This window comes from Buceros rhinoceros, unplaced genomic scaffold (assembly GCF_000710305.1).
Source record: "Buceros rhinoceros silvestris isolate BGI_N320 unplaced genomic scaffold, ASM71030v1 scaffold2554, whole genome shotgun sequence".
In the NCBI taxonomy this organism is placed as follows: Eukaryota; Metazoa; Chordata; class Aves; order Bucerotiformes; family Bucerotidae; genus Buceros; species Buceros rhinoceros.
Genome location: NW_010409824.1, coordinates 15,078 through 40,236, shown reverse-complemented (window position 1 = coordinate 40,236; position 25,159 = coordinate 15,078). Strand labels below are relative to the sequence as shown.

General features: G+C 40.2%; 1 protein-coding gene across 1 annotated transcript in view; it reads right to left on the bottom strand.

The window, feature by feature from the left end:
* Positions 1 to 24,583, bottom strand: part of LOC104492754 (centrosomal protein of 85 kDa-like) — a gene marked incomplete at its 5' end in the record, with an annotated part of 27,013 nt that extends 2,430 nt beyond the window's left edge. The window contains one exon of the mRNA XM_010135345.1: positions 24,422 to 24,583. Within this exon, the coding sequence (XP_010133647.1) occupies positions 24,422 to 24,583 (162 nt within the window). The remainder of the gene's footprint in view (positions 1 to 24,421) is intronic.
* Between the last annotated feature and the right edge of the window lie 576 nt (positions 24,584 to 25,159).

Below are 25,159 nucleotides of genomic sequence, written 5' to 3'. Positions count from 1 at the left end.
CTTCCGATTCTCTTCCCCATCTCACCAGGCAGAGTGGAGAGTCAGCGAGCAGCTGCGTGGTGCTTAGTTGCTGGCTGCGGTTAAACTATGATACCTCCCCAGTAGATTTGCTAAAAAACAAGATTCTGAAATATTTCATGTTCCATTTAGGTTTTTGTTATTTGCAGGCCCAAATACAATACCACACTGCGTGTAGCATAATTTATGAAATCTACCCCAAGCTGAATTGTAAAGAACAACAAAATCAGTGAGGTGATATTCAAGAGGGGATAAAAGAGCAGAGATGAAAGACGGAAAGGAAAGGTTACTGGGGATTGGCCGAGAGCTCTCACACACCCAGTGACATGTGCACCACAGGCTGTGAACAACCAGAAATAAACACCTAATCCTCTCATTAGAGGATCAGCTCCCACCAAGTCACATGGCTGCCCTTTAGCAAGCTCATATTGCTGGTTAGGTTCATGACAGACAGACAGAATGAAATTGCTCTAATTAAAAGATTCTTCTGGGGTCCTTTTTGTCAAAGGCAAGAGGAATACACTCTTATTTCTCTCATCCTAACCTAAAGAGATTTGGGACCTAAATCATTTGGGATTTGTCGGCTAGTACATAGCAGGACAATTAAAAAGAAAAAAAATTCCCCTAGAAGTACAACTGGCATGGCCAGTTTGATGGCTATACACTAGCTGTGTATAGCTGTGTGATTTGTTGAAAGCCAGAACACATTATTTATCGGGCACATTTTAAAGGATACATCTGACTCGATATACCGTGCTACAGATAGGAAAAAGAAGAGAGCTCCACTGGTGGTGCAACAACTTTTAAAAATCGCAGCACTTCCATCTCTATGTATCCAAATAAAGACAACCTTACCCCCCATCTTGAACACTCCTCCCTATTTGGGACTGGACTTCTCCACTTCTTGCACTTGCAGCACAACACAAAATAATACAATCCTAGAGCCACACTCTTCATGAGGAAAATGCATTATAGACCACAAAATAGTCAACAGTCCCTTGATTGATACCTGTTTAGTACATGCTTGTCTTCCAGCTCCTAAAGGAGCCAGGGCTCCTAAGACGGTGGAAGCTCTTGTTGAAGCCTTCCTGCCTTTTAAAGACTTGCTGCCCTACCACGTACCCTCCTGTTTCAAAGCACAAGCTCACACCACATTGTCTCTTTCCTCTACCTAGCCACCTGCTCTCACGGTAGTTACTGAACACCACTGTCCTTAAGACTCGACAAACTGTTGGAACCGGTGGAAACAGATCAACAGTTCAAGACTTATTCATAGCGTGCTTATGATGCCCATAAAATACACACAGGATGCTCACGTTAGAGAAAATGAAACAGAGAGTAGAATAGTACCAGCTTGTTACTTGATGGATCACATTGCTAATCAATGTTAGGTGCCAGTGTGTACGTGTAAGATAAAAGACCTTCCCTCCTCCCTGCAATTCTTCCTTAAAAATTCTGTACTACAGAGAGAAACATTTTCCTTGTCTGTTTACTCTGTTTTGATATTGCTGCTCAAGAGATGAGACATGTTAAAAAGACATAAGGCCACAGAAACCATTTCAAGTGGAAAGAATCACAGTCTTCTGACCAAACGCATTTGTGCCCACAGCTACTGCAGCAGTGGAGATGGTGATACGCAACACTGCGAGTTCCCAAACCTGTGATATGTCCACCACGTGTAACCAATCTGCCTGTGCCAGGTGCAGTATCAGTTTCTCTCAGCTCTGCCTTCCTGTCTTTTCTTGTAGCACAGCAGATGCTTGCATAGATGGCCATTAAAATCAGGTACATCTTGCTACTCTGTGTAGCATGGGCTGCCAGGTTCCATCCCTGCTCTGCAACACAAATACAAGTACTTGGTCACCTCTGGCTAAGAACAACAAAGCAGTGACGAGGAGGCAAAAGAGGTATACGACATGATGGAGCTGGAGTCTCAAATATATACACATATAATGAGATGGATAGCACAGGGTTAGAGTCCTGTTTCCTGGGAGCATGCAACAGAAGAGCAGGGAGACTCTCCTGCTCCCCTCCTACTCTCTCCTCATGAGATTAGGAAGAAAAACAGCAGAAAAATGTACCTTTTCTAGTACAGGTACTCCTTAGCCAGAGGCGTGTGCCTTTGCAACACTCAAGCAAACTAACTTTTGTACTGTAGCTTACACAGAAGCTGAATCTGACACAGCACAGTCAGTCCTGCTATCTTTTTTTTTATAACCTGCATTGATTAATGGTGAGACAAATGTCTTGCTGTGAAATAGAGGTAAGTCCTTGTAACCAGACCCTGAACTCAAAGTGGCAGTCCCATTATCTAATAAAAAGAAAAAAAAAAAAAAAAAAAAAAAGGCAGCCATAGGCTTTTCTTATATCCAGTGAATATAAGAGTATATTAGGATACAAAAAGATCTCACTGTGGGGACCTACATCTTAGGTTATGCACATTTCCATGAGTAGAAACATCACATCTGCAAGAGAAAGGTTAGAGAAGAAATGCTATCTGTATGCATGTAGCTGCAAAAGTTAAATGCAGTTCATACAAAAGAAACCCCAACAGTATTTAATATACCATTTTGAGTCTGAAATACTGAGTTAATGTCACCTACATGCAGGCTTCAAACTAGAATTAAAACCAATAATAGTTAGAAGTGTATCATCTCCTTCACCTGTTTTTATGAGAGTACAGAGTTATTCATAGAATCATAGAATGCTTTGGGCTGGAAGGGACCTTCAAAGGTCATCTAGTCTAACCCCCCCTGCAGTGAGCAGGGACCAACGATCAGGTTGCTCAGAGCCCCATCCAACCTGACCTGGAATGTTTCCAGGGATGGGGCATCTACCATCTCTCTGGGCAACCTGGGCCAGTGTTTCACCACCCTCATTGTAAAAAATGAAGTCTTCCTTATATCTAGTTTAAATCTCCTCTCTTTTCGTTTAAAACCATTATCCCTTGTCCTGTTGCAACAGTCCTTGCTTCATATGTAGTAGATTTTTTTTTTTTGCCGTGTTCTACTCTAAATTTAAGCCTGGAGTTAAATTTAAACTTCAATTCCTCACTTCTGATTCTAAACCCTTCAAGCAGATTTAAACTTGGAATGTCACATAGCTCCAGCTACAGCTGATGGATGTCTCTGATAATTTGTCTCAAAGTGAAACACAGCAATTTTGGCTTCAAGTTGTCCTAATTAGTCTTACCATTAATGCTCACTGAAACATATGAGAAAATTCACACTTCTTCTTAGACCATATTGCTTCAGTCTGCCTTGACTGCAGGCTCAGCTGGAAAGAGAGCCAGTCTGCATTCTGAAACATCTCCTCACACAAAAAGCATAAAATTCAGAAACTTCACTGAAAGTTGAAGAGAATCGAGAAAGCACCACGGAACTTAAGACACCACTACCTCTGTGGTCATGGAATAGGCTCCATTTGGCCAAATCCTACCAAAGACTACTGTGGGAATTCTGCAGAAGAGGCCAAGGTGTTGGCAAGCATGAGATTCCTGTGTTATCTCTAGGAGTGGAGATTCCTTGAGCTGGCATAAGTTTTGGCTAGGCAAAGAAAACAAGAAAATGTTGAAGGTCCCAGTGTCCGAGCAAAGACCTTTGCATAATTAACTGCAAAAACTAGTATTAAAATTCATATCCCTCAATACGCTAATGAGCCTAAAGCAGTACATGCTGAACTATGTTACTCAACTCTCCACCCAATGCTAAATGTCACCTAAGAGGCAGGGACAAACAGTTAGGGAATAAAAAGCCAGGAGGGATAATACCTGCCTAGGGAGAGAAAACTGAAGACTTAGCAGGGATGGTCGATGGGCTGTATTCCTCCTCCTCCACCCAAGACAGGGATGCCTTCTTGGCAAGAACTGTACCTTCCCCCACAAGGCGAAAAGACCCGGACAGTTTTCTTTTTGCCGCATTACTGTTACAGATCAGTTATTAACGGTATTGCAGTGAGTGCATTTTCCAAACGCAATTCCGAATCTGTTGTATCAGTCACTTTAATAAGTTTTTTGTTATTTTTATTTCCTTTGCAAAACTGCTTCAGTGGAAGTCCTTTGGGCTCTGCCAGGCAAAAGTTAAACTCCTACCTTTAAGGCGACAGACTACTTTATCTAAGCAGCAGATTCTTCCCTTCCACAGTCAGGGGTAAGCAAACGCCTAGCTCAGAACGAGTCGTGCTCTCTTCTCAGCATTACTCAGTTGTCACTTCTTTGAGCTAGTGTTCACTGGAAGACTGCAAACACACTTAAACATGGCTGGTGTGTCTCCAGAGTCTTTTAACGCTTAAGACAACTCTCATCAATGAAAACTTAGGAGTTTGAAAAAACACTATAGCTAGTTGCTACTGGTTTTCCTTTAAACATCATCAAGATTCTATGTCAAATTTTGCTTTTTAGTTACCCTAATACCTTTTTTGGGGGTCCTCCCAAAACTCCCTAGAGCACTTTTCTAATAGGCATGACATTTTAATATCTGATCCGATACTTCCCAAACCAGATGAGCCAACTGAGAAATTTCAAAATGGACAGGCAGGAGGCCAACCCTAGAAACAAGTTCCTGAAGAGACGGACTCATCAACCTCTGGAGGCAAACACACGCCTTACCAAAGTGCAGTAGCAGTTACAGGAGCAGTTTGGGTTGGGTTAGTTTGTTTTCATGGGTTGTTGTTTTTTTTTTTTTTTAAACTGCTTAGAAATCTTCACTATTCTTTTTACAAGCCCTGTTCATATTACTTCAAGTTTACTATGTCAAAATATGAAGTGAATGAAGGAAGGAAATCTCTGCAAATAAATCTCTTCCAAATTAAAAATTAATACAAGCTGTACCAGAAAAGGAAGTGCTGCAGACACAGGAGAAAACTGTTCAGACATTGAACAAGTTCTGTATGAGACAGTGGGCCCAAAATCCTCTCACAATTCCTAAACATCATTTGTTTATAAAACGCAATGTTTGAACAGCAAGGAACTGAAACAAAAGAACAACCAACAGACAATTTACAAGAGGCAAAATATAATTTAATACTAATTATTACTAATCTAAAATGAGACAATGTTAAATACTAAAATCCTTCCTGCCAGTAAACTGAATTGCCTGTGTTACATCTATGCCTTCAAAGCAAAAATGGTCATGTGGTGCTCAGAAGCAAGTTCAATTACTGTTATTTGGAAAAAAGAAACAAGCTCACTGGCTTCCACCACCATCAGTTACCGTACTGGCGGAGTTGATCAGAACTGTCTTACGTAAGTGGATAGCAAACTCCAGGTCAGTTCTGCTTTATTTCAGAGTCCTGTAGAATTTTCTGCAATCTCCTGGGTCACGTGTCAAAAGAACAAAAGTTGTGTCTAAAAACTTGCTAGTTTTAAAAGTTGCAGTAATGTTAAATCTACAGAATTCACAAAGAGTACGAACAGCGCAATCCCGAATAATACAAATGCAAACTGAAGAGAGAAAAAAATAGAGAAGAAAACCCCTAAGCCCCCAACATATCATACACACCAAGTACAGTCGTCCTGCTTAAGGGATCTGAACATAAGTGGTATTTTAAGGTTTAACACGAAGCAGTACTGCCTACTAGGATTTCTGTGAAGTGACAATTTGCCTAGCAATATCTAGGCTAACACTCAGATGGGGAATCCAGAACTCCAGAAGAGAACCATCTTCAAAGCAATTTAATAACTTCCTACTCTTGAGCCAGATCTGGGTCAAATTAGCTCACTGACATGAAGCCCATAGTCAGAAGATGATTTAACAGGAGCCCGTAAAGAGTAGTGCTGTATAGAGGTGGGATGCTGCCACTGCAACATGAAGTCGGGTACCAGTTCCGTGCAAGAAGGACAGCTTTAATGAATTAGCATACAGTTCAAAGAGCAGTAGGTGAAATATGTTTAACAGGGAAAGATTATTCAATGGAAAAAAATAATTAATTATGGCAGAGTCAACTACTGTAAGGTTCTGTTCTGTTTTCCCCACTGTACTCCATTATTCCAGATGCCAGTGTTCAAGAAATGTGAAAGCACAGATTCATTAAAGGCGCATGAGGCAAATACAATACCATGGGGTATTTAACTGAAGCAGAAAAGATTTCACATGCTGTATCTGATCAGAGGGTCTAAAGTAAAGAGCAGGCAAGCACAAGAGCAAATTATTACTCCGTATCAGAGACTGGAACCAGTTATAAATAACTGCTATCAGTCTGAGCTCACAATGGCCATCTGCAAAACTAATCTACAAAGGCTAACCTGGCTTACATAAAACATCTTCACATGAAAAAAAAAGGAGCATGTTAAGACAGAAGTAAGTCTTTAAAAAATGAACTCTTTTTACCAGAATACAATAAACCTCTTGATTTATGCATATTGCCTCCTTATCCCAAGGATATCACACCTCCACGGTGACATATAACTGTGAATTCTAGAAACTCACATAATAAAGGATGCTCTGAACAACCATTTTCAAAGTTAAACTTTCACAGCAGTAACTGCCACACACACAAAGAGATGCCCCATCCTCAATGCTTTCTCTGTGCACCTCTGCCTACCAGCTCTTCAGCATCCCGCTTTGGTATCATTATTAATATTTATATATAAAATACACTGTACATGCACAGTATCTGATAGAAATCTGTGCTACAGGATGCTCATAAGCTGCTGTAGGAGTACATGTGAGTAACAGGCAACTGGCCACCACAAAATAGTAAAGATCGTTATGTATAAAATGCAGACGCTGTATGTAAAAGAGCAGAAACTGAACAAAAGAGGAATTCTGTGCTCTGTAGTATCTATCTTTCTTTTCCAGCAATCCGGAGCTATTTTTAATAAATAGTTACATAACTAAGTAGAACGATTTTTAGATTAACAGGTTCTGGTTTTTTCCCCCAGATAAGAGGATAAAGTAATATTCCAGAACAGCAGACACGTAATCAGGCAACTTCATCTTGCTGAAATAAAAGTATGAGTGAAAACTTACACTGCCACAGGGATTTTTTTTTTTTTGTCCTTTATGGTTGCTGCCTTTTTTTTTTTTAAGTCTAAGACTTAACTTGCATTTGTCTTTCATGAAGGCCATCTGCAGCTTCCAATTCCATTTTCCAGCAACAAGCACTTAACAGCGAAGACACGCAGAAATCAAATATCCCCCCAGGACCTACACTAAAAGCAATGGCTAAAGGAAAAAAAAAAAACACTACGGATGTCACAGTATCTCTGTTCTCCTTACTTTCTGAATCTGCAAGATACCAATATGCCACAAATACCATCTCATTCAACGGCCACCAGATACTCCCTCTTGTTGGCAGTCCTTCCCCATCCCCAGCTAGGGATGACTCCAAAGAAAATGGAGTAACTTGGCTCATCAGACCAGAAATCCAGGGGAAAAATCCTAGGTATTTTTGTTTTCTGTTAAAGAACATCTAGTAGCAGGAACACACTCACCTCTCCATTTTCCTATACCAAGACAGACAGAACTTGTACTTCCTCAGGCTCCAAAGGAAACTCTAACTTAGTCCAGGTGCCATCTCCAACAACAGCATTCCCAGATTAGCTAGGTTGATGCCTTTCGGCAACAAAACCACCACAGCTAAGACATGAAGGGAAAAGGAGGTGCATGCAAGGAGAGACTCAGACGAGGAGAGTCAAGTGAAACTTCCTCTAACCCAAGGGACCAGCGCAAAACCTGAGGGTTCCCACAGAGCACTACCATTCTATGCAGTTAAAACTTTGTTGTTGATCCAGACGTACATCAATCCTTCACACTTTATTCAGAAGTACAGAAAGAGCACCTATAATTTAATGACAACTAACTTTAGAACGTTAAATCCCACCTTCAGCTTTCAAGGAGAGTGGAGTTCCTGCCTACATTTTTGAGATCATTATCCATTACTGCAAGTTTAATTCTTGCGCCTACTAAGATGGTCTTTAGATTAAAATCATTTATCCTAGATTCATCTGTCACCCATTCTGATCACCACTAAGCAGTGGATCTCTTATCTTGGTCCTCAGCCCACCAAGAACAGCTCTAACAGCAGCAGCTTTCAGCTTTATGCCAGGATACATAAGAGAGGAAGAGAAGACATACCTTCACCTTCATTTTCTCTCCCACCATGGTACTCCAACCCTATTTCCTCTAGTGATTTCCCCCAGTTGATGCTTACAAACAGCAGGCATTCTCCCAGTTAAGCTCTGCATTCTCACTTTGGGAGCCTCAGCCCAAACTCAAAATTTGGGCTCAAAATGATTCTATTGGCCATTTCGGTTGTAGAAGACTCTTATGATCGAGTCCCACTGCTAACCTAACACTGCCAAGTCCACCACTAAACCGCGTCCCTAAGCCTCACATCTACACATCTGGGCAGTCCGTTCCAGTGCTTGACAACCCTTTAACGGGGGACCTTTCGAAGTATCACAGAGGCTTCTGTACAACACGAGTGCATGTATTTGAGCTTTTATCCATACGGAAAAAGAAACCTTTTCACAGGCAGAAGCAGGTGCTAGAAGCAGCCACAGCAGTGAGGCTGCCAGGGGTCTAGTGAGGCAGGAGGATTCTGCCTGACAGCCTTCACACTGCTTCACAGCAAGACTGTCTCTGACCATCTCCTTCTTCCCACCTTCTGCTCCAGACAAGGGTCAGACCAGGTCACCAAACACAGCCAGCTAGCCATAGCACTGCCACGGCTCGTAGTACCAGAAGTGGTTAATGCACCACAAGCAATTTAGCTAATATACTTTGGCAACGCCTGCACCAGTGGTAATCCCTGCCAAAGGCTAGCAATCATACCCAGGAATCCCAAAAATTCAACTGCTGCCTCAAGAATAATTTAGCTCACTGGGGAAGTCTCTCCCCTTCAGATGCTGATGCCCAAACAGTAGAAAATAATATGTTAACGGTAGCTTATATTCAACTGGAATTGGTCTGCTGAGGACCTGGCAGTCTTGGTCCATGTAATTACTCGTCAAGACTTGGGGACAAGCAACATATTAAAACAAAACAAAACCAAAAAACCTATCAAAACCCCATACAATAAACACACAAAAGAGCAAAATACAGTATCACAGAAGTAAGTCTAGCTCTCTCTTTTCTAAACCTTTAAATTCTTAGCTTTGTTACTCTACCCGGCATTTACTAAACAAGACTGTCTCCTGCCACTGGAGTTTCTTGGACGGTTTAGGTCTTTGATAAGAAATCAACAGCCTGCTCCACATGTAGGTCACCATCTGGAACCCAGCTCAGGGCACGAAGGATTAACCTGAAACTGGATCTGAGCAGAGCTCTACATCCTACAGAAGTCACCTTTTTCACTGCAAAAAGTAAGCATCATTATCCTTATTTTCCAAACAAAGAACGAAAGGCAAAGTGTTACTACAACTAGCCTGACGTCCCTTAGTGAACTTTACCTGCTTCCTCCCGCTGCTCTCTGCAACGAGCAGTACTGGCTACCCTGGTATAATGTACGTATTTCAAACTTCCCAAATTCAAACAGAACAAAAAGAAGGAATAAACTGGAGGAGAAGGAGGGTAAGACGCACCAGAAATTCCCAATATTTTCCAATAGCAACCAAAAACTCGATACTTGCCAAAGGAATTTGACACTCCTGTTACTAACTGAGACATTTTTGAAAGCAACAGTGGCAGTAAGATATGGAAAAGTTACTGAATTTCATGGTACAAAACTGGTTAAATATAATAAACGTGGAAACCCCTCAATTTTCCTGAACCATCAGGCTTTCACTAGTTCAACTCAAGCTTCTAGTATTACTTTTTCAGACACGCCTGTGCAGCCATAATACTAATACTGATAATAACGAAATGCTGTTCCATTTTTAACACATAATTTCTCTATAGCATAAAACAAAGGAGAGGGAATCACGTTTCTGCAACACCCACAAACAACCCTCCCACCTAGACCTCCACCTTCCCCACACACGCTTTGCGGACTTAATTTTGCTTTCCTTGGAGGACAGTTGATAGTTTGAGCAATACACTGGTAAAATTAGCAGCACTAATTCAGAGACTATATTTAGAACTAAATCTCACACTCTTAGGAGGATTTCTGGACTGTAAAAAACAAGCCTCCCTTCCAGGAGGGAACTATACTTCCTTATATGTCCACCATAGAAGCCACGAAAGATAATTTTACAGGCTGGAGGGGAAAAAAAAAAGAAAAAAAAACAAAAAAAACAACTCAAAAACCACCCCATGCTCATGCATGTTGCCATCTGAATAATATTACTCTGAAGTTCTCCTGGAAAATATATGCAGATCTTAATGGTTACCAGTAATTTTTCACCTGCTAGTACTCTGTCTGTACAATGATAGTCAGTACACTATTCATCTGAACCTGAATGTCACTTTTTCTAGAAATATTCTGAAAGTTGAACGTCATTTGCGTCCTTTGAAAAGGCTGGCTAAAACGAAAGTAACAAACCAAATTAAATCATAAGAGCATGAAAATATAAGCCATAAAATATAAGCCAAATGCTTTAAAAGAAAGTTTCTCATCCTGAAAGACCAAAAGTTCCTTTGCCAACTTACATATACGTCAGGCACAGCTTGGCCACCAAATCCATCCTCCGTGGTATGAAACACAACACTTGCTACAAATGATATAAACAGCCTCAGATTAAAAGACTTGATCCACTGTAGAGAACAGAACTGTAACCAAACTCCAGCTTGCATATTTGAGATAATTCCTGTCATCATTCAAGATAAAACATGCTGAAGCATTCAAAACAAAAAGACACCACCACACACACACAAATTCTTCCTTGGAAAAAATTGAGTTTGATCACCATAATTCTAACAATCATTTGGCATCTCAGCTCCCAGCAGCATGGTGTACCCAGCACCATAATGAGGTGATGTTCAATGTCAACACGCCTCCTCGACTACCCACTGAATGTCCAGCAGTACCGAGCACAGCCTTCACGTTTAAACAAAGCTCAAAACAAAAAGACACCACCACACACACACATGAAATTCTTCCTTGGAAAAAATTGAGTTTGATCACCATAATTCTAACAATCATTTGGCATCTCAGCTCCCAGCAGCATGGTGTACCCAGCACCATAATGAGGTGATGTTCAATGTCAACACGCCTCCTCGACTACCCACTGAATGTCCAGCAGTACCGAGCACAGCCTTCACGTTTAAACAAAGCATATCCTGTGACATAAGAATTGCCAAGTTATTTCAAGTGCTACTACCTGTAATGCTCCCCAGTCTTTCCAGCACTAACTCCTCAACAATACTAAAACAGAAGAGGGGTTCACTGTTTACAAACGACAAACAAGCCTGAACATGAATATGGGAATTACCCTTTTCTCAGAGCTTGGTTACCACTTTTCTCTGCACACCACGAAAATTACAAGACAGAGGGCTTGTATCTCCCTTTTGTTTTCTGATGCGCACAATATGAGTACAGAGGTGGGAGAGCACAGAATGTTTCAACTGCTGCCTTTGACAATGGAAAGAATTCAGTGTTTATAAATTTATTTACAGTTATTGGCTCATGTATTCGGATATTTATAGTATTCGTCACTATGGTATCCAAGCATATTAGCAGTGCTTTGACCCAGGCAAAACAATACAAAATTGTTTCTTCTCCTCTCTCCACCTATTAAGAAACATCTCAGTAGCACAGCACGTTCCAGAAAATAAAAATAGAACTCCTAAAAAGCTAGACTCAATTTCAGATCCTGCTTTTTGATCAAAACAAGCAGGAAAATGTATATCATAAAGGCTGGTGTGGGAGAAAACAGCTTTCCAGGACCTGCTCTCCAGCCCTGAAATACAGTTAGTTCCACAACCACTAGCTCAGAGAGTCTGAATTGTCAAATTAAAAGAAGTATTAAAAAAAAAACAAAAACCCCCAAACATTTAAATGTCTAATGAAGCTAATAATTGAAGCCATCTTTCACCCCAGAGAAACACAAGAGAGCCATTTTGCGCACTGCGGTATCTCATGTGTTCTCCAGCGTTACCTAATAGCACCAGTAAATCCCTAACACAGTAAATTGTAACGGCATTCAGCCCACATCCCAGCTACCAGGATGAAATCTGAAACTGCGAAGGGCAGCAGTGTGAGAAGCTACATACGTACACATATAAAACTCTCATATAATGCATATTAATGAAACTATCTATATAAGGACATATAAAAGATAAATTGATTTACCAGCCTCACAAATCAGTAGTTTCAGGGAAAAAAAAAAAATCTCGATGCTTCTCCAAGTCTGATACACGGCTCTGAAATACAGAACTCCATCCACCACACGTGTCCCACACCTACCTCCAATAGCTCAAATAATACTCACTCATGTAAACAACAGTCTAATTAACATTCCCCAACTTTAACAGTAAATTAAGGGTCCCAGAGAAGTACAGAACTTCCAAAGTCTTATAAACAAGAACTCGTGGCAGTAAGTCACTTGTGTTATTAATTCTATGAGACTATGCTACCTGCCAGACCTAACCAAATATTCATAATTTTCCTACTTACTCTCAAACTCTCATTTCATTCCAAAACTTCAGAAATACTTCAGGAACTTCTGAATGTTTCACATTCTTTATCTCTTTCCAAAATATTCCATCCCAATGTCCATTCAAAATCAAATTAATTTTAATATTAAACTCATGCGTAAAGACAAAACCTGCAATTTTTGCTATTAGTGTCTACATGCATACCCACATCATCATATCATGCAAGAGTTTGATTGTATCACTTACTGTTAATATTCTTGACATTTATAAAAACAATGCAACTCTTCCAGACCTCACTTTATGAAGGAAAACAAGAAAAGAAAAAAAACAGCAAGAAAAGAAGGACAGAAGTATTATAGCACCATCTCAAAAGATACTCTAAAAGCAGAAACCCAACCAGTATAAATCTTGTCTGTTTTTTCCCTTTATTTTTATCACATTTTCTTCTTTTTAAGCCAAAAGATGATTCTCAACACCTGAGTTTTACAAGAATTGAGCCATTAGTGACACCAGAAGTTACGACAAAGGCCATAAAACAGGAAGTCTGGCCCGAAACAACCTTTCACCAATTTCCTTTTTTTTTTTTAAGGGACTGACACTGAAAGTAAAGTAACTGGAGCACTTGCGTCAATTGTGGACTCTACGTAGAGCTAAGCCAGCTGAGCATCCTCAGCATCAAGAAGTAAGATCATCTGAATACCTGGTGGAGGAAAAGGTTGGAATGTAGAAAGCATACCTATCCTGTGGACTACTTCAAGACAGATTTGTTTTTCCCCCTCTTCTCCCTCAACCACATTAGGAGAGAGAAGATGGGGCCGTAATGAGACCTGACCAGGAACACTGAAGCTGGTGACTGGAGCTGAAAGGAGAAAGTACTGTAAGGTTCAGACCATGGGTCACAGGGACAGCAGGTTTCCAGAAGCTATGAATCACTTCACTCGGGATTTTATTGGAAGCTGTATTAGACAACAGATATCCAAGCAACGACCACAAAAAATGCTACTGTTTTCTTCACCAGGGATCCTCTTCATCATGAGTATTTTTTCTCATAGTCTAGATGGGGCAAAAGTGTTCTTCCACAAGCAGAACCACCCAACAGAAGAAACTTTTCCAGGGTAACTTCTAAACTTAAAGAAAAGCCGTGATTTCTAAGATCTCAGATCCATCAAACTTGGAAGTAACCTGGCCTTCCATTCAGTTCCAATCCAAAATGGATCTATGGCATCAGGTTCACATTAGCATGAAAATAATGATGTTTTAGGGGCGGATCTTTATACTCTGAAGACGGGGGGAGGGGAGGGAGGAAGGGGGATTTGTGGGTTTTAGTTCCTCTCCAGGATGGAAAATAACTATAAACTATACCAACGGGACTCGCATATACATTAAACTAGACCGTTTATAGAGCTTAAAACATCCTAACTCACAGCTTAGGACCTCAAGGTAATTTTAGATCGTGAAACTTCGATGATCTACAGAAGCCGCTAGTGCACTAGTGTGCATTACACAAACATCTGGCACAGTAATAAAGGCCAATTTTAAAAAGACTGCTTCTAAGAATCCCATTAAAACACAAAGGTAAATAAAAAGATCACCGTACTATACCGGGCAATTTTTATCTGCATTTCCCTTTTACTAATATCTGCACCATGAATTTGGCAGTTCTAAGTTTACTACTACCAAAAGTGTAAAAAAAAAAAAAAAAAAAGACCCCCCCAAAAAAAACCAAACAGCACATTTCATTTGAATTCTTAATAGTCTCTATATTTTTTTTCAACTAGACTTCTTTTGGTTATTAAGATTTCTCTAACATGTGAGAAGAACCACAACTGATGATTAAGGGTGCCCCAGCAAATTGAACTCCCTTTCTATGCACTCTGGAAGTATTTTTAATTCACTTTTGAAGCTGAGCTAATTAGAATTAAAATCATCACTGTCAACAGCAAAATATGAGAGCATACAGACGGCTGGCACAGTGACAAAGAAGGAAGTCCAGTTAAAAATTAAGTGCCTGCTCTTTAGAATTTGTATATAAGAACAATAAACTATAAACCCATCCAGAATTTCTGTGCTCCCACAGTAAAACTTACAAATGGGAAAACTGAAAACTTCCTGCTACTTCACATGAAAAATGTCATTGTTTACACCAGCCTATAAAGATTGCTCCGATTTTGAAAATAGAAGATATTTTCAGCCTAACAGACTAACTAGACAGCCTAACCCCGATGTAAAAAGATGTGCCACTACAAATTTATCACACAATTTAAGAAACATGCACAGGATATTCAGTCTTCTGATTCACTGACCAATGACAGGGAGGCATACACTGTTCCTCAAAGCAAGAACATCAACAATTACATACGTATTTAAACTCTGGTTTAGAATACCTACACCTGCTAACTGCTGGGGAGCACAGCACGAAGTTTTGGACAGAACAAAAGCCACAACCCACAAAAACGTAAATAGATAAACAGTAGAGTTCAATTATTGGTCACATTCTTCTTGATAGTAGTAAATAAAATTAGAGCCAAAATCCAAAAACTGTGCCTTGGGAGGTTCAGGAAGGACATGAGGGAAAAATTCTCCACAAGGACACCCTATAGTACTGGAACAGGATACCCAAAGAGGCTGAGGAACCTCTCATGGTTTTCAAGGATCAGCCAAAGTCATGGCTGACCTAGTCTGTGTTGGTGATGGTCCTGCTCTGAGCACTGGGCTGGAAACACTGACCTCCAGCAGTCTTCTCCAAACTATATTTTGTATGATTCTACAGCATGAAAATATCCAGGGCAAATTCTTTCCACTCTCCTGATGAATTTCATACCAATACCTCTTAAACACAAGCAGATTTTCAATTAAGAAACTCTACATCCCTATAACATCACTATGGGTAAGAACAAAAAACAGTGAAGTTATAAGCTATCAAAGAAATTAAATTTGCTTATATGCTTCTGCACTGGGAAGTCTTTTTTTCTTCCACTAAGATCCAATGTTAGTGATTAATTCACTTAAGCAATTGGTCATTGCCTAGCTTTCCTCAATCTCAAATACCTGTATTTATAATGAATTAAAGCCACACCACTTTCACATTTGTATTTTTAGCTGAAAATCCAAAAGACCTGCAAACCTGGGTAAATCAGCTCTCACAGCTAAGTGAGGTACCTAAAGACACAAATCCCCAAGTCTTCAAAACTCCGTAAAACTACATCGTAGCACTCAGCATGAGGCTGTGAAAAAGAGTCCCAGATACTAGGTTCCCTGGAGATAAACAAACCGCAACCTCACAAGCCACATGAGAATGCAGAGTGGTGGTGTGAGAAGATGACCACCAGCTCCAGGAGCTTCGAAGTGTCTAAGCAGAGCAGAGTTAGTATTTAATACCACAGCACAGAGGCAACTCGGTTTTCATCTGCAATTTCCTCTTCGACACAGCAGGAAAATGAGATTGTCTACTGCACACTTTCTAAGGACTACAATACTCACAAAAAAATAACACCTACATTTAAAGAAAAAATATTTAGAAGAACTTCTAATTACTGTAATACTACCTCAATCTGGAATAACTTATTATAAAGAATAAACCAAGATTGTTCTTAAATATTAACAAATCTTTTTAAGACAGTCAGCCCTTGTTTTTCCAGATTTATGCCAACCCCTGCTCATCTCGAATTACATGTCCAAGTTATCTCTTCAATCTGAACAAAAGAAAGAAATATAACTATTTAATGCAACTCCTAAAAAATCAAAGGACCAGTAAGGAAGCAAAAAACCCCAGTAATTATCTGAAAGACTGCTGATAGCTCAATGAAACATTAAAAATACAGATCAACTCCACCGTCATCTCAATTCATAGCTTTCATACATTTGAATTTGCCAAATGCACATTTAAAAGACACTTTCTAGGCTGAGGGGTTGTTCCCTTTCAGCGGCAAAGAAGTGACCTCTGTGTTGCTGGCTGTGCTTCTACAACGCAGGCTTCCACGGCTGCAGCTGACACAAATGCAGTTGTTGTCATAGCAAAATCTTATCTGTCAGCCTTTTGAAAGGAAGAAAAGAAAAAACCCCTAAGATTTCTTTTGCCATGTCACTGAGAAAAACCCACACCAACTTTCCTTATGAATTTGATTGAGTAAGAAGCATTTAAGCGGGTGAAAAGGAAAAAACACAGTGACAGTAGTAATTGCTTTAAAAACAAAACAGTCACAGCTCTTCAATGAATTTAACATAGGAAAAGAAACAAACACACACCTATTCTGCCAGAAAACCAACAGGCCAGCTGTCACCAACCATCACTCAGGTGAGGTTATAGCAAACCAAGCCCCCATGAGCAGACAGGAAAGAAATCTTGCAGGCTTTTCCTCACAATTGAAACTGTTTTGTTCCACCCAAAACCTGGGCTAGCTGGTCAGACTGGTCATTTGCTGCATATTTCTGATTCAGACACTTAAATCTCCTAACCTGAAGAAAGTCGGTGATGAGGGAAGTGAGATGGAGTAACTATGCTTCACCTAAGAGTGGTCTCTGCACATTATTCCTTCTCACTGCCAGTTTATTCTGCCAAAAGTGATGCAAGAAGTCCACCTGACTTAGTGCAGAGGCTCGCAGAAACACAAGTGAGGCCCTGAAAAAGGTTCTCTTCACCAGAGAGCTTTTATTCTACTTCAAATATTTCTTTTAACAAGAATTCCTTATCATCAGAACACTGAAATCACAGCTAAAAGAAAGGATAAAATCAATCACACTAACTGTATCTCACATGAAAAAAAGAGAAGTGTTATCCGTCCGTACATTAAGGTAGAAACAGGTCTGTTGAACAAAGACTAAGGGCAAGACATAAGCCCTCCAGAAATAGGTAGTGTTGTCAAACTTAAAAATCAGTGATGTACCAACCTTTCTATGGGGGATAGAACCGGTCTTCTCCGTCTAGTCCCCAGCTAGAACTCCAGGCAGTAGTAACAGGTCTTTTCTTGGTCATCAGGAAGCTATAAGCAGCTCACTGCCCACACCCCAAATCACGACAGTCTACACTAAGTGCGCTACTTGGTCTGTAGTGGAAAGGATTAAAATGGAGTCCTGAGATTACTTTCAGGTTAAGGCTGCAAATGCTTACTGAATATACACATTAAATATCCATACAAAGGTAGTTTTGGGCTTAAAACATTCCTCTCTTTTGATGTTCTCCAAAACTGATCTCACTCCTGTTGGCTTCACGAGGTCCTCAGTTACAGACCTGATGAATGCAGGCCATAGAGTTCTCTCCGATTAACAGCAGCGAGGAAAAGTGCAAAGTACTCCATAAAATCTCTCAGCAAAGACGTATGATGCTTGGCATACCCAGAAGTCATGATACTAACTTAAATACGGATAACACCACTATATGATGCCCCTTGTTTTCCCATCAAAATGCCAGGTATCCACCACACTCAAAAAATACAGGTTACAGGACATATTAAAAACAACTCCCCGAGATTTCACCTGAGCATGACGCAAATGATACGGAATAAGGGGCAAAGATTGTACTGGGTTTGGCTGGGACAGAGTAAATTTTCTTCACAGCAGCTCCTGTGGTGCTGTGTTTTACGCTGGTGACGGAAACAGTGCTGCTAGCACACCAGCATCTTAGCTATTGCTGAACAGTGCATCAAAGCTCTGTCAGCCCTGTGAGGGCATGCAGAAGAGGTTGGGAAAGGACACAGCTGGGACAGCTGACCTGAAATACCAAAGAGATTCCGTACTATATCATGTCACGGACAGCAATAAAACCGGGGGGCAGGTTTTTTCCAAAGTATTTGTGGCTCAGAGACTGGTGGGGCATCCATTTGCTGGTAGTGCTTTTGCATCACTTGAGTTTTGTTTTTTTTCTTTCACTTATTAAACTGTCTTTATCTCAACCTACAAGTTGGGTATTTTCCCTTACTTTTGCTTGTCTGATTTTCTCCCCCATCTCACTGGGGGAGAGTAGGTGACAAAGTGCATGGGGGCTTACCTGCCAGTGGGGGACACCATCTTAAACCCATTCATTCTGATACAACTCAGTGACAAAGCTTCCAAAATACATATGACAGAAATAGCTCCTTGCACAGTATCAAAGTGAGCACTGACAAATCCTAAGTAAGCACAATTTCCTTTCCCTGAGTTATTTCTGACTAGAACAAACAAAAATCATCTTTCTAAAAGCCAAGTACTAACGTTAGCTGAAGGCAAAATTCACTGAGTTTACTGGGCAGAACACTCCCACTAGCTGGAGAAAAACCCTGCTAGCGTTTTTCGTGTGAGGCAAACTGAGCATGTGCATACTGTGAGCTTGTTTCTATGGAGAAACCCACAGCAGAAGACCAAGTATGAAGTTAAAGCAGCATCAGTTTCTCTCTGCAGAGCATTCACATGTGGAACTAGTGAGTGTCTTTAGTTTAGTTCAAACCAGTTGCAAATTCAGGGAGTATGCTACTGTCACTTGAAGCAACTTCTCCATGACTTAGATTAGTGGAAATTCATTAGCATCACTTTTTTTTCTATCCATTAAATCCTGGAAATAGGTTACTAGAATTCTAAAATAACCCATGTCTAAATTTTGTTCAAATCCTCAGAAAAGAACTCAGAAAGAACTCAGAAAATGAACAGCCAATATTTATATTTCCCTCAGAAGTATAGATACTTCATTCTAGCATGGGATGACAGGACCTCTTCTACAAGGAACAATGGCTAATACAGGCTTAAGTGAAATGCACTCTTCTGATTATCGGGACAGGTAATATCAAAATAACACAATAAGGCTGACTCACAGAGGGCAGGACACTGCTTCACAATGTGAGACTTGGCAAGCAGAGAGGAAGGAAACCAAGGAAGAATGCCTCAAACAATTATTTTCTACCCCCCAAATAATCGAACTACTTCACCACACTTTTAACAACTCTCCAGGATCCAAAGGCATAGATTAATCTCAACTCAATTAAGTTCAGGGACTTCTCTGAAAAAAATCTATGAGCCTCCAAAGTGACAGAGCACAGCAGACAATGAGCACAAAACACACTGCCACCTCTCAAGATCTAGGATCCTCAGGCTATTGCACCTTCCTGACACCAAACTAGTCTTTCACTTGTACACATTCTCAACCTCATTGTGTCTAGCAGTGAGCTAAACTAAACAAAATAAGCCCTCCAAGATACTCATAATTAGGTTTTGTCTCCTGAAATTCAGTTCTGCTTTTCACTATATTAAATAGCTGTATTTAACAACTTTTTTTCCTTCAGCAAAAAGAAAAGTGTGTTAGAATACTATGCTCAGGACCTACCGGAAGAAGAGTGTCTGAAATAGCACAAATCAAATAACTTTGGAGATGGCTGTACCATGTTCTGTGGTGCATCAAGAAATGCTACAATTAAACTGTACTAATTAGATTTTTTTTTAATCCCTTAAGAAGGTAACATATTTGGTTCAAAACGAGAGACAAGACTCCTCTGGGTCTCACAACATTAAAACAAGTTCCTATTCTATCAGTTAAGGTTTCCAGAAGTCCTACCTACACAAAAAGCAGTGACAGTATATCAAGCCTGCTGCATCAAGTCCACCAAACTCCCTGAACCACTTGTGAAACTCCTCTCCCAAAGGCAACCTCTCTATATAGCTGTGGAACAGCCTTTTAAATTGTGAGTAGACGACACTTTTTCAGATTTCTTTACGAAGAGAGACACAATTACCCATCCATCCTAAATCAACATTTCTAGCAGGGGTGGGGGAGAGGAAGTTTAAGAAAGTTTTTTTTAAAAGTTAAACTAGCAGAACATCAGCTCCCCAATGACAATAATAATAAAGTAGTAACTCTGATCCTCTGTATCCAATCTGTCTCTCATCCAGGAAAGCAACATTCTATGAATTTTCATGCCTATTAATTTGCAACCAGATATGGTAAATCAAGAAATATATTTAACAGTAAGGGAGAAAGATCTGTTTTATAAGGAACTTTCCTCTGCCCAGCAAGCTTATCCGATGGAGGAGAATGTTTTGGCCTGTAAGAGCCATGGGTCCTGTATCTTGTCCCATCAATAACTAGCTCCTATTCCTCCTGTTCAAAAGGCAAAACTCAGAATCTGCGAAGGGAAAAAAGCTCTGCTGGGATTTACAGCCCATTTAATTTCTAATAAGATCCTGACTCTCTAATTAGGTAACCCAAATAAAAACAGTATAAAAAATGCTTAAAATACAGACTTCATGTTTCTTAGGTGACTGATGCTGAAAGAATAGATGGCACTACAAGAACAGAGACTGATGGGTGACTGGCACGGGTGTCACAAGGGTTATTACAAACTGTAAGTATAAATGCTGTTATTGCTGATGGAGAATAGGAAACCTCCTGCTCCATGAAGGTGTTGCAGATTTTCATACAGCATCCCATGCTGCTTTCCTAAGCGACACTGTAAATTAAGAGAAGCACTTTAATCTAGACCATCCATTCAATGTAGACAAAAAATCAGAGTTTTAATTTAGATGTTTACCACAATCTACTTCATTTCAAAGGCTTCTGAGTTGCTCAAAGGTAAGATACAAGATCCTATAACTGAAAGTTTTCAGAACTTTATACCTGCATTTTTTCGTTACAACAGAAGCTTTTTTTTTCTGCCACCCATCTCCCCTTAACCTTATTTCCTCTTTTAGCTTCAGTTCTGAAATAGTAACAATAATCTTTGGTCAAAGTCTGAAGTTCAAGAGTCTGAAGACCTACACGCAGCACAGCTGTTAGCTGTCTGAAGTTGGGAGCCATCTTTTGTCCCTATAAGCTCAGGGTTATGACTGCCGATTTCAGAGCTGCCAGTGAAACGGAGAACAAGAACAAGCCCATTCAGGCAGTCTTTACTGATAACTCATCAACTTTTGGCCACCAATTGAAACCTTCTCTTCCACAAGTCACCCTGAACACAACCTTCTACTCTACCAGAAATGCAGGAATTTTCCAACAGTTTTGTAGGGCTCTACTTTTCACTTCCACCATATTTCTTAACAGAGAATATGAGATTTTTTTCTGAAGACCTAGCTGCAATTTATGTGCAAGAGTAAACTATTCAGTCAGACTTGTACAGAGTTAAGTTGAAAATAGTAGTAACAGAGTTGACCTAGAAGCAGAGCCAAGTTTAAGAAGAAAAGAACCTGGAAAAGACCACATCAAAATCTTTTCCTCCTGCTCCATACAGAATACTCTAATATTTTTACCCCACTCAGAAGCTGATCTGAATCCAGAACCACTTAGTGGACAGGAAACAAACAAAACCAACCACATTAACTATAGTTTATACAGAGATAAAATGCCTTTTTACCCTGAAATTAAGAGCACTCTGAACTAGAAGTTCTGGATCTTCTCTACCCAAACTAACATCCTCACATTTATACATTCTGAATTTCTCTCTTCAGCTTCCCTCCATGCTCATCAACATTGCCCAACTTCATCAACGAAACTCCACTAGTTCTTTCACTTCCTAATTCTCCTACCTTTGCACAACATCATATACAGATAACCAACTCAGTACATTTTAACATAAAGTTTTCTCTTCCTCTTGCCCTTGTCAAAACTCATCTCCCCTCCAAAATGTGTCGGTTTGAGCCAAACATGAGAGCTTCTTGGCACTACTCTTTAAACCCTCCACAATGAAAAAGAATGAGTGCTCCTGATGTGCAGTAGGAGAAACAAGAGAAATTTAAAGGAATGTTTAAGATGCAAGAAAAAAACAGTAAAAACAGATTTTAAATGCATCTGAGCTCCATTACCCACACCAGCACATTTACTAGCAACTACACACCCATACAAACGAGTTCACCTGCGACTTCCAGAACTAAAGCAGATGTTAATTCTAAAATTAAGCTTTTGATTTTCAGTAAGAAAGGAAATAGCAAGGCCGCATTTTACTCTCTGAGCATTGTTAAAAATTGTCATGATCTGCTGATTTGGGAGAAAAAAAAAAAATCCCCTCTGAAAAATCCCCACAGGCTTCTTCCCAAGCACCACACACACAGAGCAGATGGTCAGCGCTAAGTCTGCAATTACCTGTCTGGCCTGGCAGCCCCACAGATCACAATGAAACTCTTCGTGGATGTGGGGAAGGAGCAGCTTGAGAGACGCAACTAGGTATCACAGGCAACAGCACTTGCCACTAAAAATGCACGTATATATTCCATTTCCAAACCCATCATACGCTCCTTTCATTAACTTTTATTTTACTTTTAGGTTTCCCTCCTTTTTTCTTCAACATTTTCTTTCCTGCTACTGAAGAGCTGTAAAATAAGGTGGCAGGAAATCCGTAGGATTAAAGATACAGTAGAACTGACCATTGTCAAGTCCTGCCAGAGGCACAAACCTTATGAACAATCTGTTGTTGCATCTTTTCCACCCTTCATTTGGAGAACTCCCAAAAGCAGCTTGTGACAATGATCTATTAAAAATGTGCAAATGGACAGAGTTAACTGGAAACAAATGCCTATCAAACTTGTGATTGTATCAGCGTGCCACCCCTTCCCCTTGCCCCCAAGAACAGTTGCTCCCTTCTCCTCCTTCACCAGGAGGAATCTGATGAGGAGGTGCTGTTTCATTTCCTCTCCTTCCTCTCACCCCTCAAATGGGGAAGCCCTCAAAACCGGGGAGGGGAGAGCATGTTTTAAATTCAAATGCTGCATCTAAAAATACTGTTGTGCAACACGTGGATTAGTGTGATTGTAAATCTATATGTATGTATACACCAGAGAGGTTTATTCCCTCTACATCTCTCTCTCAAAAAAAAGCGATGTTTTCTGCATTAATAACCATTTACTATTTCAGTTTCACAGCCAAGAATTCGAGTATTTGACTAAAACCTTTAGAAGTTTAGAAATGAAAGCAAGCAGAAAGCAAGCTATGAGGACACTCCTATGGAGTTCTTTTCCAGCTGACAGATGCCATGGGAAGAGTGTGGAAAGGATTTCCTCCTGCAGAGGGGCTTGACAGACTGTACTCTGAGGCATTTGGACCTCTCCTCAGGAATGCTCAGCCCCCCTATAGAGACATCTGTCTCTTATGCTGATTCAGCATTCCTGACTTCATTTCTATGAATTCTTCCTGTTCTTCCTCATTTCAGCTATCTCTTTTAGAAAATTCACCAGGCATAGCACTGGAGAAAAGTATGTGACAGTCCTAGTGCAGTTACCTTAGTCTTGAAAAATCTTACTGGGAAATAAGGCTGTGCAAGAAAAAAAAACCTCAAGGCTTATTTATTACTGCCTAGTCTCTCTCTCATTCAGGTTTAATTCCAGTCACAGGTTTCCATACGGAGGGTGCTGATGTTGTGGAGATGCTGCTACCCTTAAACGCTGAACCCCTCCCTGGTAAGATCAGCTTTGAGTAATCATGGATGCAGTCCAAACTAAGTTTTAACAATCTTTAGATACTGGTGATTCTCCTTAAAGATCTCTGGCTATCTGTCAAATGCCATGCAATAAAACGTAAGGTATTTCTCACCAGAAGAAAGAAATTAGAGGACAACAGGCACCCATTTTCCTCCCAACCCCAATGAGTAACTTTTCTTTGCTGACACACACAATAAATACCAGAAAGCATCATCCTTTCATCAACTCCCTCAGAGGTTTTTCCACTTTTATCACTTGTTTATCAAGTGCTGTAGCACGTGCTATTACTTCTCTGTACAAATCTGGCTCTTCTTGTAACTGCAATTAAGTTAAAAAGCTCTAACATAAGTAGCAGCTTTGTGGCAGAGATGCGAGTTAATGGGTGCAACTCACGCAGAGGTAAATTAATTAAACCTCACCAAAACAATTACTTGGCACAGCCAGGAAAACAAAGAACTGCATGTGCTCACCAGCTTTGGAGAAGACGTTTTGGGAAACATACCTTTACGACATTTTTGGATCGTTTCTGTCTCAGAAACATCCAAAACTGAATAGTGTCAACTCACCTTCCAGACTATCAGAACAGGAGGTACCAATCCCAGTGTCCCCGCTGTCGGAAGCTATACTGTGTCTTCTGACAGGATTGCTTTGACTGCTTGATGAAATGGTTGTGGACTGCCACAGGGACTCAGTACCAGGTAACCATCCCACCGAGGAATAATCTGAGCCTATAAAGAAGGAAGCCAGAAGTCTGTCATTACAGATACAGTACAGAAGTCAACAACAAAATACCAGTCAAGAAGAAAACTGAATCCCATGTTTCATAGCTCAGCTTTGAGCCAGACTCTGTGCCAATGTTCTAGGGGGTTTTTCATTAAATTTCTTTTGCTAGGTGGAATCTTTGCAAAAAGTTCTAGTAAATACGTTTTTGCTATTTAAAACCATGACCCTTAAACTGTTGTTGCACTAACTTTAACGTGACATTTACCATACGATTCCTATCACAGAACTGATTCCCAACTCAGAGCAGAACTTCACACTGCATGCGTTTCAATACAATCAGAGACACAACTGGATTTTAGAAAACCAGCTGAAGATTCAGCTAGTGAAACACAGTCATTTCCCACCATGCATAAACCCCATGACCCAGGTCATAAAGACGCAATGGAATTGTTAACACCGATAGATGAAGTAATTCATTATATTTCACTGTTATCAATAGTTTTATCAAAAGACAGAGGAGTAACTCAAGCAGGCACACAAGCTGCCTCTGTGAGACATCTCTCCATCCAGTGGTTTGGTTC